Source organism: Rattus rattus, chromosome 8, assembly GCF_011064425.1.
Source record: "Rattus rattus isolate New Zealand chromosome 8, Rrattus_CSIRO_v1, whole genome shotgun sequence".
Classification (NCBI taxonomy): Eukaryota; Metazoa; Chordata; class Mammalia; order Rodentia; family Muridae; genus Rattus; species Rattus rattus.
Genome location: NC_046161.1, coordinates 11,745,186 through 11,759,351, shown reverse-complemented (window position 1 = coordinate 11,759,351; position 14,166 = coordinate 11,745,186). Strand labels below are relative to the sequence as shown.

The window sequence follows — 14,166 nt, the reverse complement described above, 5'->3', positions numbered from 1 at the left end:
GTACAGAGCCAGTGGGTCCAGAGCACGGAATTTGGCCTCTGCTCTTTGCTGCCAAGCCTTGGACCAGACACAGAGCTGCATGCACTCTTGGTTAGTGGCTGATGGGGTGCTGAGCTGGACAAGAGGAGTGTGGAAGATAAAGACATTTCTACACGGTTACCTTGATCAGGTTGTTTTATATCTTCCTGTAGACATCTTTGAAAACTTTTCAAACTATTGTTCCTGAAGTCAAGATCTCTAGGGAAGGAAATTGAATGTGTAACTCTGCTGTTCTGAGTAGACTCTGCCAAAAAGCTAAGGTTTCGCCTTTATCCCATATTAAAGTATAGGTACTATCAAATCAAAATAATCTCTTCTGAGACTTGAAGCAGGGGTTAGAAGTCCAAGCGCTTACAGTGTCCACTCGAGCATTGTAAATAAGCAAAGTGCATAACAGGTTGTGCGTCTGCGCATGAAGCTGACAGGAAATTTCTTCTTTCACACAAAAAAAAATTCAATGTGTTGTTATTCATTTGCTTTTAAGCGAACAGCCTTCTCCGTCTCTATTTTTTAACCTTTTTAAAAAGACTTGGGAGTGTGACACATTTCCCCATTCTAAGAGCAGCTTTTCCACAGCAGAAGCAATGAACGGCTCCCTGCACACCTGCAATGTGTGACACAGTGAAGAGTGCTGGGTCAGGCAGTCTTAGTTTTCAGGAGAAGATGAAGGTTCCACTATTTTATATAAAATCTCGCACAGCTTAAATGGTCCGTGGAAAATGTTATAGTATGCTGCACGGAGTAAATAAAGCAAACATGTGAGCCACGGTTTGTGTTCTCTGCCTTGACCCATGCGGACCGTCCTCTACACACATGGATCCGATTTCTTTGAAAGTTGGAAATCCATATTTTTAGGTAGACAGGTGTTAAATGACCTGCTAAGTTGCCCTGAAAAACTTATGTTGAATTGGTAATGGGTGAGTGGGAAGAGAAAATCCCTGTTTCCCGAGCCAGTAACTGGAGCAGTGTCTTTATTTTTGCATTAAGCCTTGGCTGTGGAAAGAAATATATATATATGTATATATATATATATATATATATATGTGTGTGTGTGTGTGTGTGTATATATATATATATATATATATATATATATATATATATGATTAAGTTGTGCTCAAATTTAAGTAACACCATCAGTGGAGTAGAGGCACAGAAATCTTCCAAGGCAAAAGTAACAGACTGCACGAAGTCCAGAGCTGGGCAATAGAAGCCAATTTACTAACATGAATTTTCCACTGGCATTCAAACCTGGTGTATTCAGTTTCAGAGAGAGAGAGAGAGAGAGAGAGAGAGAGAGAGAGAGAGAGAGAGAGAGAGAGAGAGAGAGAGCGCAGCATTGTAGAGCTGTATATCAGTAAGAACCTTGATGTCAAGGGGACTGTGAAATAGTGCAAGGGGATTTAGTCCTGGAACTAACATGATGTCACATCGTGGTTCGTGGCAAGACTCTTAATGGCACGCATGTGAGCACGTAGATCAGATCCATCTGTCAGGAAGGGGGAGTTCTCACATGGGTGGCAATCACCGTCTTTCTAAGGAAACATGGAAGAGGTGTTTAGTCCCTGCTGATGGGGAAGATTAGAATCAAGCAAGTTTTATGAATAGGAAATGATGAACAGATAAATCTGCGCGGAAATGGAAATGCGACGAGATTAGGAGCTGATGCACACCTCTCTGAGGGGAAAAAGTACAAAGCCTGAAGAGCTGTCAGGCTGGGGAGGGATTTGTTTCTTGAAGTGCAAAGGAGAGACTTGAACAAAGCTATAATTTTAGTAGACACTGCCAAAGTGAATTGGTTACAGCTCTTTCTAAAAAAGCTGCCATTTAGGAGTTGCTGGGTCACACATGGCAGGGAAATGGTGTCGTTGTCACCTTAAGATGCCAGATTCATCCGTGCCTTCTACCAACAAATACTGAAGGAGAACCAGCCTTGCAGTATCACCACGATATACCCTTCACTCACTCAATAACTTGGGAGGATCACCTCCCTGTAGGTGACAGTCCTTAGGTGCTCAGAAGGGCCCTTTGTGGGTAGCAGGGCCTGAATTTGCCTTGAGCTTTCCAAGACTGTGAGATCACTGGGTCATATCTTCAGAATATGAAAATGGTGGCTTTGGGGTCCTAAGTCTGAGGATCCTGGATCCAAGGATCAGGCAGTACCTTCAGCAGAACATCTGTGGCTGTGTAGGAACTCCCTGTAAGAGCACCTTTAAAAAACAAATTCTGGGAAAGGAAGGCAAATCCATCAGCTGTTTTCCCATCTGCTCGCAAGAGACTAGCAATTGCGAAACATAACAAATGGATCCCCTAATTTCCGTGTAAATATTCTTCCCTACATAGAAGAGAGTGTGCTTCCTTCTCTACAGAATACTGCCCCCTGCCTTCTAGATCACCTCCTCAGAAGGGTCACCACCACCTGTCATCCCTGCTTCTTTCTTCCTTGTCTCCTTCCCTACTGAGTCTTTTCTTCTTTCTTCTCCTCCTCCCTTCCGGTCCTTACTTTGCTGATTTCAGATTTCTTCTCATGTCAACCATCTCAGTCATTTAAACATAGTATTCCTCCTGAAATACCTGAAGAAGTAAAGTTGAAAATAGCAGGGACACTTATGTCCCCAAGTCATAGAAAATATGGCCCTCAAATCAACCCAGTGGGCAGCAACATGAAGTACCCTTGAGCACCCCTGCACCTCTAGCTGATTTCTTAATACCAAACTGTAGGTCAAATAAGAGAAACTGCAGGTAACAAAACCAAGGGCGGATGCATCGGTGCTAGCTAGCTTCCAGTTGCTTTTCCATTGTGGAAAGGATGGGGAACCACTGAGGGTAATTTTAGCTCCATGATTTCACCTTTAAAGTTTATCTTCAAGAGTAGCTTCTCCTTGGTGGCCTACCCTTTAATTTACTGTTTCCTCAGTTTTCTTTATGGAAGTGTCAGGAAGCACTTATCTTCCAGGAAATCAGGAGTCTGAACTCACAGGCAGCAAGGTCTGCCTCCCAAGCCCAGCTTTTATAACCACTCCTGAGTATTCTGTGAGAAGGTCATTTCTTTGTTTTCACACCTGCAAAGAGGAGATAAAGGAACTTTCAACCTATTATCTCAAGAGAATTAGGCATCTAAAATTTATAAAATTTTCTGAAGATAAAAAAGTAGAAAAATATGTTATCTACTGTAGAAGAGTAACTTTTTAAGGAGCTCAGTGTTCTGGAAATACCTAAATTAAAACCTAAAAATACTGAACTATATTCACACATACGTTGTGTGTGTGTGTGTGTATACACATATATTTGAAATAGATATATGCATATTATATTATACATATATGTATATGCATACTCACATGTCCATATATTTGTGTGCAACCACATGTATACATGTGCACATGTGTGAGATTATCAGAACTCATATTAATTCATGAATTCAAGCCTTGTATAATGCTCAAAAACCAGCTTGGAATTTTGGAACCATTATTTCCTAGCAGATTGGGGTTATTTTTGGTAAAATGATGTCAGAATTAAAAGCTTGCCTGTCTAGACCTTAGTGTTCTCTGAGTGAGCTGAACCAGGATGAGGCTGATGCTGCCTGTTACTCTTTTCTCTTAACAGATATTGGCATTGTGGAGTATGTACACAAAGGTAGTTGTTCTTTGAAAGGCCTTCTGTATACATGATGACATCAGAGTAGGAAAATGCTTAGTAAAGAGTTCCTTCATCTAATCTCTTCTTATTGCTAACTCAGAATAGACAATCATATACAACAACAAAAGCCACCCCGAACTTATCCACTGACCAAATGTTCAGCAGAGGACTGGAGAGATGGTTCTATGAGTAAAACACGTTGTATAGGCCAGAGTTTGGATCTGTAGAACCCATGTGAATCCAGATATAACAGCACATGTTTCTCATCCCAGCATGCCAAGGTGGGAGATGGAAAGAAGAGAATCCCTAGAAAGTTACAGGCCAGCTAGCTTGACATCACAGAGACCTGTTTTGTTGCAAAAAAGAAAGGTTTTCCTCAGACTTTCACATGCAAAAAGGACCATGAAACATGTACTCCTGTACAAACACATGAATATGCACACACATTTTGTGCACACACAAACAAGTTTTCCAACAGTGAAAACAATTATTTTCACCAAGATTACTTTATCACCCAGAGTATATGAAATCTCCCCCCACGCCAAAGAGTCCTTTGCATTGTGTGACTGCTTCAAGTAGATGATTCATTTTCAATTTTCATTGTGCATCTCCATTGGATGAAAGGACTGTTACATAACACCTCTTACCACAGGTATATATTGTATGTTGAACATATTCCCTCACAGACATGCCTTCTCTATCTTTTACTCCCCTCTTTCCTATAACCATTTGTCCTCTTTGTTTCCCTAGTTTGAACTAAGCATAGTTTAAAATTGTGATGAATTCAAAGAAAACGGCAACACGCTTATATTATTAATGAGAGGACATGCATTATTTGTCAGAGGACTTCCCAAGTCATACACAAAGAACATGGCAATACTTGTGCATGGCCTTTAGGTATACAGGGAAGGCTAACCCCAGATAGAAAACTCAGGCAGTGGCATTCGTCTGTCCAGTCACTATGGTAGTATTGTAGCTCCTCGGAGCCTACTTACCTCACATGTTTATATACTCTCCCTGAGTTCAAATGGCTTGATCTTCACCCTAGATCCTTGTCCAGAGCCTGTAATCTAGGCCAGGAGCAGATAATGAGAGACTGTAGAGCTGTAAACCTCCTTTAAGAATTGTCTCCTTTAGAACAATAGCAAGCACTGAAATAGCTCAGAGCAATCAAGAGGCCCAGAATAAAGTGCTGGCAAAGGAGAAGAGAGTTGTCAAGATAAGACAATTGCTGGGATAAGTAAGAAAAGGATTTAACCCAGATGGTGGCAGACCTATGAGAGTAACAGATGCCTGCTGAACTCCATCTCAGAGAGGTCTGAGGACACAACCCATCTTTGATTTAAATAGCAAGATGTTTACTGTGGCTCAGGTACAGCAGCCACATGACAGATCAGCCACAAGGCACACGACACACACTTGCCATTGTTGCTCCCGATATGCAACACAACACAGCTGAGGTGGGGGAAGGGCTGTGTTTGAACTATGCTCAGTTGAAAGAGATGGTGTCCTGGAGTCATTCCAGGTGACTGAGACAAGCATTTTGATGAGAAGAAGCGTAAGACAGAGGGAAGGCAAGAAAACAACAGAACAGGATGAAGGCTCTCTGTCATCCAACATGGGATGCTACTCACATATTTTGTTTTCCTGCAACTGGTTTAAGGATACACAATTTATATTTTCCAAGAACTTAGCACAATACCTACAATCTTCAACATGGAATGGAGTTCTTCATAAACTAGAGATAATAGAGAAAAACAGGGATTGTATATCTTCTCTCATCTTCGAGGTCAGACAGATTCTTTTCTGTATTTAGAATGATAGGGCACACTTTGTGGAAGCAGGCTAAAAATAAATCTGTCTGCACTCAGAAAGGTTGGGCCTCAAGAACTTAGGATACTGAAAGCTTCGTATCCATGCCCCATGGCCAGTGACAGATTTCAAGCAACGGAGAACAGGCAAAGTGCCCAGAGAAGGGAAACTATCAAAGATGTTCCCAATTATCAAGAAAGGGAGAAGGCTTGATTCTAGATGCACAACTGCAGGCTTCGATGTAGATCCGAAGCCACATGGGACTTTGAAACAGATGGTTGTCAGATGCCACTCCATGGACTGTACAGGGAAGGAGCTGAGGGTGGGCTGTGATGCCAAACTGTCAGACACAGAAACCAGCATTCTGCCGCTCACTGGCTGAGTGGCCTTGCACAAGTTACATAGCTTCTGAGCCTCAGCTCCTGCACATGTAAATTGGAAAACTGGAAGTTTATAGGGAGTGTGTGTGTGTGTGTGTGTGTGTGTGTGTGTGTGTGTGTGTGTGTGTGTGTGTGTGTGTGTTAAAAATCTATGTTGATGGTTTGCTTCTTTCCTGGGATTTTGTTTGCTCATCTTATACCCTAATTTTCCTCTAACTTGTTTTTTTCCATAAAGAGTACTGGATATAGCTTTCATTTATTCAGTACAAATTCATTAAGTACTTACTATATTCTAGGCACTTATTCTAGTTTCATTTTTGTCACTGATAAAATGCTCTGACAAAAAGTAACTTATGAGAGAAAGAGTTTATTTTCATTCACAATCTCAGTCCATATTCTATCATAACAAAGAAGTTGGGGTGATGGCTATAGCCAAGAGCAGAGGGAAACGAATGGAATGCACATGTACTTACTTGCTTGCTTACTTGATACTGTCCATGACCTCTGTCTATGGAATAGTGTTGCCCATAATGGGCTGGGTCAATTAACAATCATGTCTAATCCCTAAGACATGCTGATCGAGATGATTTTTTATTAAGATGCTCTTCCTAGGTGATTGTAGATTGTGTCAAATTGACAATTAAAACTAACCTCCATAGTACTGTTCAACATGGCCTGGAATATCCTCAAACAGAATAAATAAAAATCATGTTTTCTGGATCTCATATTGCAATGAATATCTCATAAAGATCTGTAGCAAATGAGCTCATAAAACAACAACAAAAGATCAAATCATATTACAGTATCGAGTGCAAATATAGAACATGGATGCCCTTATGTAATCTTCAAAGAATGGTTTGAAATTTTAAATATGATGGCTTTGAAGTAACTCATTATGATCAGTCAAGAGTAGGAAGGTATGTCAGATTTGAACTCTCCAGCACCGAAATAGTAAATATGGTCTCAGATATTCTCCTGATCACTGGACACGGTGCTAGACAAGTGTGAGGGTCTCAGCTTTCAGACTCTCATCTTCTGGGGATGGAGAAAGACAACGATAATGAATATCAAGTTAAGTATAGTTAAGGCAAAATGTAGCTTCTCATTGGCTGATGTTATACCAAGTATCTTAATCTACTCTTCCTTTTGGTCCTCTAAAGTTCTTGCATCTTCTAGAAATAGATGTAAGAACACACTTCTTCTGTCATTGTGTCACCTTAATCCAGTAACTCCGTGTGGGGTATATTCTGCCTCTGATTCTGCTTGGCATTCAAAGACCACAAGGACCCCAAAGAAAAATGAGATGAGCTTCAGTGTAATCTCGGTAGCAATGAATTGTCTGTGTTCTCCTTTGTTAGGAGTTAGCTGCAGTCCCTCAAGAAATTAATCTTTCAAGCTTTTTATTGATTGTCAGGACTACTGATTATCCTAAGTTAGCATAGCAATGTTCTCTTGTCGGGCCACAGCAGAGCAGAGGCATGGACACATGGATCATTCTTGAGCAATCGCGGTTCCTATTAATGGAAAATGATACAGAAGAGATGATGAGGATTTGTCTCAGTTGGTTTTTCTTTGCTCCACAATGTAATTTTTCTTCCTGTATTGGCAGCGTGCAGTGGGTGGGGTGAGGCCTGGGATAGCGTGTTAGACTTGTTGCTACTGTGATGGAACACCTGAAATAGTTTGAGGAAGGAAAAATTCATTCTGCTTCATGGTTTTACCAAGGGTAGCTTTTCATTGTATGACTTTAATATTTTGCTAGCTAGATCTTGGTAGTCAGCCTCAGGGGTGGGTAAATGAGGCCAGATAAGGGATTAGACCTGGGTGTCTCGCTTTAGCAATGTATCTAATGGGTTTAACAAGGCAGAGGGAATGAAGCCGTGTTTGTCATGCTCAAGCGGGCTAGTGTCCCATCAAGAGTGTTCTTTGCATTCATTGTCATAAGGAGACATTTATGTACATTAATTTTGATGACTTTTTTTGGTACTTTGAGCTGAATCGGGTGCCAAACCTTGGCACTGATTAATAGGTAGTCCTTGACTTCAAGGTATTCAAGTTTGGGAGGACTGAATGAAAATAAGCTTGTGGATAGACATTTGCAATGCAGGATGCTAACTGTATTCTGGTTCCCTGCATACAAGGGATTGGGGACAGTGCCAGGACATTCAAAGGATGTGCCCATAGATCTGAAGGAGGGAAAGAATGGTTTCCTAAACAAGTCAGGTATCATGACAGGAGCATTGGGAGGAGACAGTTTAAAAGAATGGAGGTGTTAGGAATGTTAAGGAGACAGGGAGCAACCAAGCTCCTAAACTCAAAGGAGAAAGGTCAGTTTGTGAGGACAGTCATGGATCATGTCCTCCAGGATATCTGGCAGTGTGTCTGCAGGTCAATGGCATGGTAGAAAGAGAGAGAGAGAGAGAAAGAGAGAGAGAGAGAGAAAGAGAGAGAGAGAGAGAGAGAGAGAGGAAGAGAAACAAACAAACAAAGAAATAAAGAGAAGGAAGGAAAAAGAGGGAAAGAAAAAGAGAAACAGAAATAGAGAAAGGAAAAGAGAGAGGGAAAGAAAAAGAGAAAAAGGGATGAAGGGCAGGAGGGAGGGAGAGAGAGAGACACAGAGAGAGAGACACAGAGAGAGAAAGAGAGAGAGAGAGAGAGAAAGAGAGAGAGAGAGAGAGAGAGAGAGAGAGCGCAGCAGAGGAACTTGGCCTAGAAATGGCACATAGAGGCACTCGCTCACTTCCATATCTGACTTGATGCATATGGTAAGACAAAGGTAGACTCTAGATGCATGCCCACGATTCTGGTGTCCCTCACAAGAGCTGTTTCTTAAGTGGTGGGATACTCCAATGAACAAGAAGGGGCTCTTTCCTCAGCCTCAGAGTCCCCTTCAGCATAAAGACTGACAGCCAGTGGAGAGAAGGTTGAGGCCCGGTGAAATCAGTGAGAGCTGCCTTGACTTTGAAAAGAGCTGTTCAAACAGGGAAGAGGTAGAATGACCCAACAGCCAAGAAACTAATCTGTGCCAACATGGATCACCTGGAGTATAATCCGAGCACCGAGAAGGATAGGACATGTCCCTTCAAAGCTCACAAGCTCAGGGAATAGAAACATTTCTTTTGCAAAGCACACTAAACCAATAGAAAAAAATATTGGAATAAAACTGCATTGATTTATTTTTTCAACAAAAGCAAAAAGTCTGATAGAAGTTTATTCTGAGGGTATTAAAGCTACCCTCCCAGGCAACTTGTAAGAGAGGCTAAACCACATTACAATTCCATTTGAAAGAGAAACTTTAATATGTTTTCCAATAATTTTTATTTTTCCCCTTAGATGAAGAAATGACTGGGCATATTCTCTGATTCACTGTTGGTTTCTGTCGATGCTTCTTCTGGACATTCTTTTAGGTTCCAAGTACACATTTTTAAGCTAATAAACTCGGGGTAACAACACAAAGATTCAGTAGAAGCTCTTCCAGGGGATTGTGGCTAAAAAGGCCTCCCAGGGTCATCATTGCATAGCACTGTTACTCACTTACTGTAGACCTTTCACTGGATAGTTTTCCCATCTGAAAAAAGGAAAATACAGAGCCACATCCCACTGACCAATGAGGATATTACAGACGTGGCTGAGGTCATGCTCAGAACTATACCTCGCAGACCATTTATGCCATTTATGCATTGGCTATTAATGCCATGGCAACTGTTGCGACTCAAGGGCATCTTAGACATTCTCTTCCACCGTGTTCCTTTTTCTGTTTTCACAAATGCATTTCAGGGACATAGAAAGTGGTGCTTGGCCCCTTTCATTTCCCAAGGAGAAGAAAACATTATTTTGTAGTAGTTAAGCAACAGGCTAGCATTCAACCATTCTTAAAGTAAGCTATGTGAATTATAAATTATATATCACTATGGCACAAATCAACTATTTCATGCTTTTCTTTTTGTTCCATAACAATATAAAGAAGGGACACCAGATGTTTCCATCTCTGTCTGTCATATGGGCAGACAGTAGGATGTTAATCTGTGAGCTAGAGAGAGCCTTCATCAGAAGCAAGAATTGAATGGTAGACTGTGCATTCTCCATGTTCTATCCTGAATGTCTGTCTTCTCAGTCCTACTGCCCAGGACAGCAGTGTCAGCAAGCAGGGCCACTAAATATGGGTAGATCAAATGGAATTGATGTTCTTACATAAAAGGTCAATGGGGCTTGTCTGTACCCTTCTGTCATAGAAGGCACATCAGGAAAGTTCTATCTGAGAGGAGGCCCTCACAGACAGTGCCTTCCTGGGACCCTGATTATGGACTTCCCAGCCCTCAGAACTATGAGTGAGCAACTTTGTTGTTCAGAAATTTCCATTCTAAAGCATTTTTCCACATAAACTCGACCACGCAAACATAAAGCCCCATGAATATTCCCCACATATAGAACTTTCTGGATATGTTCTGGGGTAACAGAAGAGGACAAACAAGCACTCCTAAGCCTCTTTTATAAGAACACTAATTCCATTCATGAAGCTCTAATGACCAAGGCCACCCAAAGACATCACCTGCTAATATTATTTTGAAAAGCAGAATTTGAGCATGGGACAAAATAAGATAATAAAACGGAGACCAGGAAGTCCCATGTCAAACTCTGGCGTGGTTTGTGCTTCCTCACTGCTGCACCTTCTCACTCTGTGCTCACACCACAGAAAGAGATAGAAACAAAACCATCGCCTTTCATGAAGGATCTGGTTAGGTCAGGATTCTACCATTATGACCTCATTTGACCTTGATTCCCCTTTCTCAGAAATCCCATAGGTAGTACAGGCCCAAGGCAGGAGTACAGCTTCAAACACATGAGTTTTGAGGGGAAACAATCCAGCTCACAACATGATAGGGGAAAAAAAGAGAAGAGCAGGGTTCAGATGGTAAAAAGCCTTGTCAGTGCACAATAATGAATACATGACTATTGTGTCTGCTAGGAAGACACATGCTATATCTACTTGGACTCTATGAACCAGGAGTTTCCCAAAGTCAGTTCTCCCCTTTCTCTGCTGTACTCTACAGTGAATCCTTGCAGTGCCCTTCCTGTTTGCCATGCCCCACTGAATCCTATGTAGAAATGAAGACCCAAACACAAAGATGGACTTTGTGATCTGACTAGGTTATTAAAGTGCTTATCCAGAAGACCCCAGAGAATGAGTTGGACTCTTCCCCTAGGCTCCAGAAAAGTAAACCTGCCTTTTAAAGTCACTAGTGTATGGCATACGACTCAGCATCAGAACCCAATCTGAACCTCTCTGCTTTGCCACTATCCCTGCAGCAATGACGTCCATTGCTGGTTCAGAGGCACTCGCTCTCTCATGGGTTAACTACTGTAAAAATGTTGTCTATTCTATAAAAGTCATAGTGCTCAGGAGAGCTGAAATGGCCCAGTAAGTAAACTGCACAACTCTGGGGCGGGCAGGGGACACATAAGTGACAGCACGTGTACTTTCTGACTGTATCATACCTTCTCTTTCAAAACTCAGGTGACAGTGACGGATGGCGGTTCTTCTCCAAAACAGTCAACCATTTGGGTGGTAGTTCAGGTTCTGGATGAAAATGACAACAAGCCCCAGTTCCCTGAGAAGGTCTACCAGATCAAGCTTCCAGAGCGTGACCGCAAGAAGAGGGGCGAACCCATTTACAGGGCTTTTGCATTTGACAGAGACGAAGGCCCCAATGCAGAAATCTCCTACAGTATTGTGGATGGGAACGATGATGGAAAGTTCTTTATAGACCCGAAAACTGGCATGGTCTCTTCCAGAAAGCAATTCACAGCAGGAAGTTATGACATCCTGACGGTAAGATCTAATTCCAGAGCATCAGTGGGGTATGGGTGAGTCCTCTTATTTGTGCCTAGTTCTTTGATCAATAAATCTCTAATGTTGAAGTACAGAAATAGCTACAGAAGGCTGCTTTGAGGGAGCCAGTTACAGGTGAGAAGTTTTACCTTCCTAGGTGGTGTTATAAATAGTCAGACTTTCCTTTGTTGTGTCCTATCAGCAAACTTTCACCAATTCTCTGGCCTGCTGGAGGCACAAGACCATACATTCTGAGCCCAAACTCATTCCCAAGGTGCTGAACACAACAGGCAGCATATATCTAGTGCAAAGCAGAAGAAACTATGATATGCATGCATACAGGTACACATGTTCACACTCACATGAACCCAAACATGCATACACTCACACACATGTACACAAATGCATATGATTACACAAGTGCATACACATTTGCATACATATTCCCACATACATGCATGTACATTGTACACACTCATACATATGCTCACACATGTGTACAGCACACATAAACACATATGCACACACACAATATACTTAAACATGTGGATATACATACACACATCTATGTACATGCATACATGCATATACAAACTCAGTGCGTGCAAACTTACATACATATAGAAGCACATAACAAACTCATACATATAGAAGCATATAACATACTTACATTCACACATACATACATTCACATATACATACATGCTCACATGCACGTACACATGTGCTCATATATCCTAACACACAAATAATATCTCACATTGTACTTCATTCCTCCTTCAACATTCATTAGAAGCGAGGTTCAGAATCATGCTATGAGGAATTAAATTAGCTATTTCTACTCACAAAAATTATTACCCTTGGCCCGAAATACTGTGAATTGTAAGTACAGCATGTATTTTTTTTATGATTTCACATCTCAGAACTTGGTTTCAGGCAGACATGGTGTGAGCTCTGTACATTCCACTCCAGAGTCTGGAGTCTCAACTGAGCACAACTTTTCTTCTTGTGACACTGTGCAGAAAATGGTCTTTGGGCTTTATACTGTGTGCGTGAAATCTTTAGCCCCCCACGGACTCAGAGCACTGAGCTGTCTTTCTGTGTTCCCCTCCATGGGTGACTAGATCAAGGCTGTGGACAATGGCCGCCCACAGAAATCCTCCACTGCCCGCCTCCACATCGAATGGATTAAGAAGCCCCCGCCTTCACCTGTACCATTGACATTCGATGAACCATTTTACAACTTCACCATCATGGAGAGTGACAAAGTAACAGAGATTGTAGGGGTGGTGTCTGTGCAGCCAGCTAACACCCCTCTGTGGTTTGACATCGTCGGTAAGTTCAAGTCTCTAGAGCGTATCAGGAAATAGACGTAACTATTTGAAGGAACTTGCCAAGTAAACAAGTAAATGAATGAATAAGTGAACGAATAAATAAATAAATTTAAAAGGCACAAGAAAAGCTTAAAAGCTGGCAATTAAGCCTCAGATTAAACGTAGTGCTGGGATGCAAAAGAGCCAGTAAAGTGAAAACCAACCTGTGCTTTCGTTCCGATTCCGTAGCTGAGCTGAAGAGAGTGCTCTCTGGCTGGATCTCTCCATAGTATGTTATTTATGGCAATCTTACTGTCCTTCTATGTGTCATTTTAATTCTATTGTCACACTTGGCTAATCTCATTTCTAAATGTATTGATGGTACTAGACTTGCTGTCCTTCATTTCTCTCTTTTTCTTCACCTTTTTTTCTGCATTCTGTTTTTTTTTCTGCTCCTGACTGCCCTGCTGCAAGGTGGCAAGCATGCTCGAGAGATGTTCTATATTCTACAGACAGCTTGTGGGCAGAACTGTTCAACAGAAGGTACCCTTAGTGCAAACACGTTTGCTAAAATACGGCTATCCAATCTGCCTTTTGCATTTTTTTAAAAACAAATTGAATTACATCTTCCATAACTGCCTGTGAGAGACTGAAGCGCAGCCCACAGGTTTCATACATGCCTCTGACAGCGGCCTCATTCCACATATCCAATGACTTCTTTGTTTGAGATTAAATGGATTTGGGGTTTGGGGGGGGTTGTTTTGATTTTTCTCCCATTGCTTTTGAGGTATGTGTGGGTTTTTTGTTGTTCTGTTTTTATCTTTTTGTAGGGTCGCTTTATTTAACTGGGAATTTTCCAATTGAAAATAAACGAGAATGTAATTCCAGCCCCCCTGCCTTTCAGCAGTAGTATCATTCACAGACCAAAAAGCCCCACCAGGAGAGTCCCCTGGCTGCTGTCCACAAAAGGAAGGGTAGGAAATAGAACCTAGATGTGTAGCCAGTAAGCCCCCACTCACCCTGAATAGAGAAAGCAGATGGAAGGAAGCAGGCAGGGCAGACCCGGGGAGCCAACTTTTAAATTCCTTGAAAGAAAGCAAGCAAGCACGCCAGGCTGCAAAAGGAAAAGGGCAAAACAGCCCTTCCACAAACCTGC

The 14,166-nt window shown here is 41.7% G+C and overlaps 1 protein-coding gene across 4 annotated transcripts in view; it reads left to right on the top strand.

Annotated features, from left to right (window-relative positions):
• Fat3 (FAT atypical cadherin 3) overlaps positions 1–14,166 on the top strand; it is a 456,579-nt gene that overhangs the window by 337,544 nt on the left and 104,869 nt on the right. For 2 of the 4 annotated variants that reach the window (XM_032911176.1, XM_032911174.1), the window contains exons 4-6: positions 11,383–11,697; positions 12,822–13,032; positions 13,485–13,553. In XM_032911176.1, coding sequence (XP_032767067.1) covers positions 11,383–11,697; positions 12,822–13,032; positions 13,485–13,553 — 595 coding nt within the window. The remainder of the gene's footprint in view (positions 1–11,382; positions 11,698–12,821; positions 13,033–13,484; positions 13,554–14,166) is intronic. The other 2 variants (XM_032911177.1, XM_032911175.1) reach the window with 1 other exon arrangement.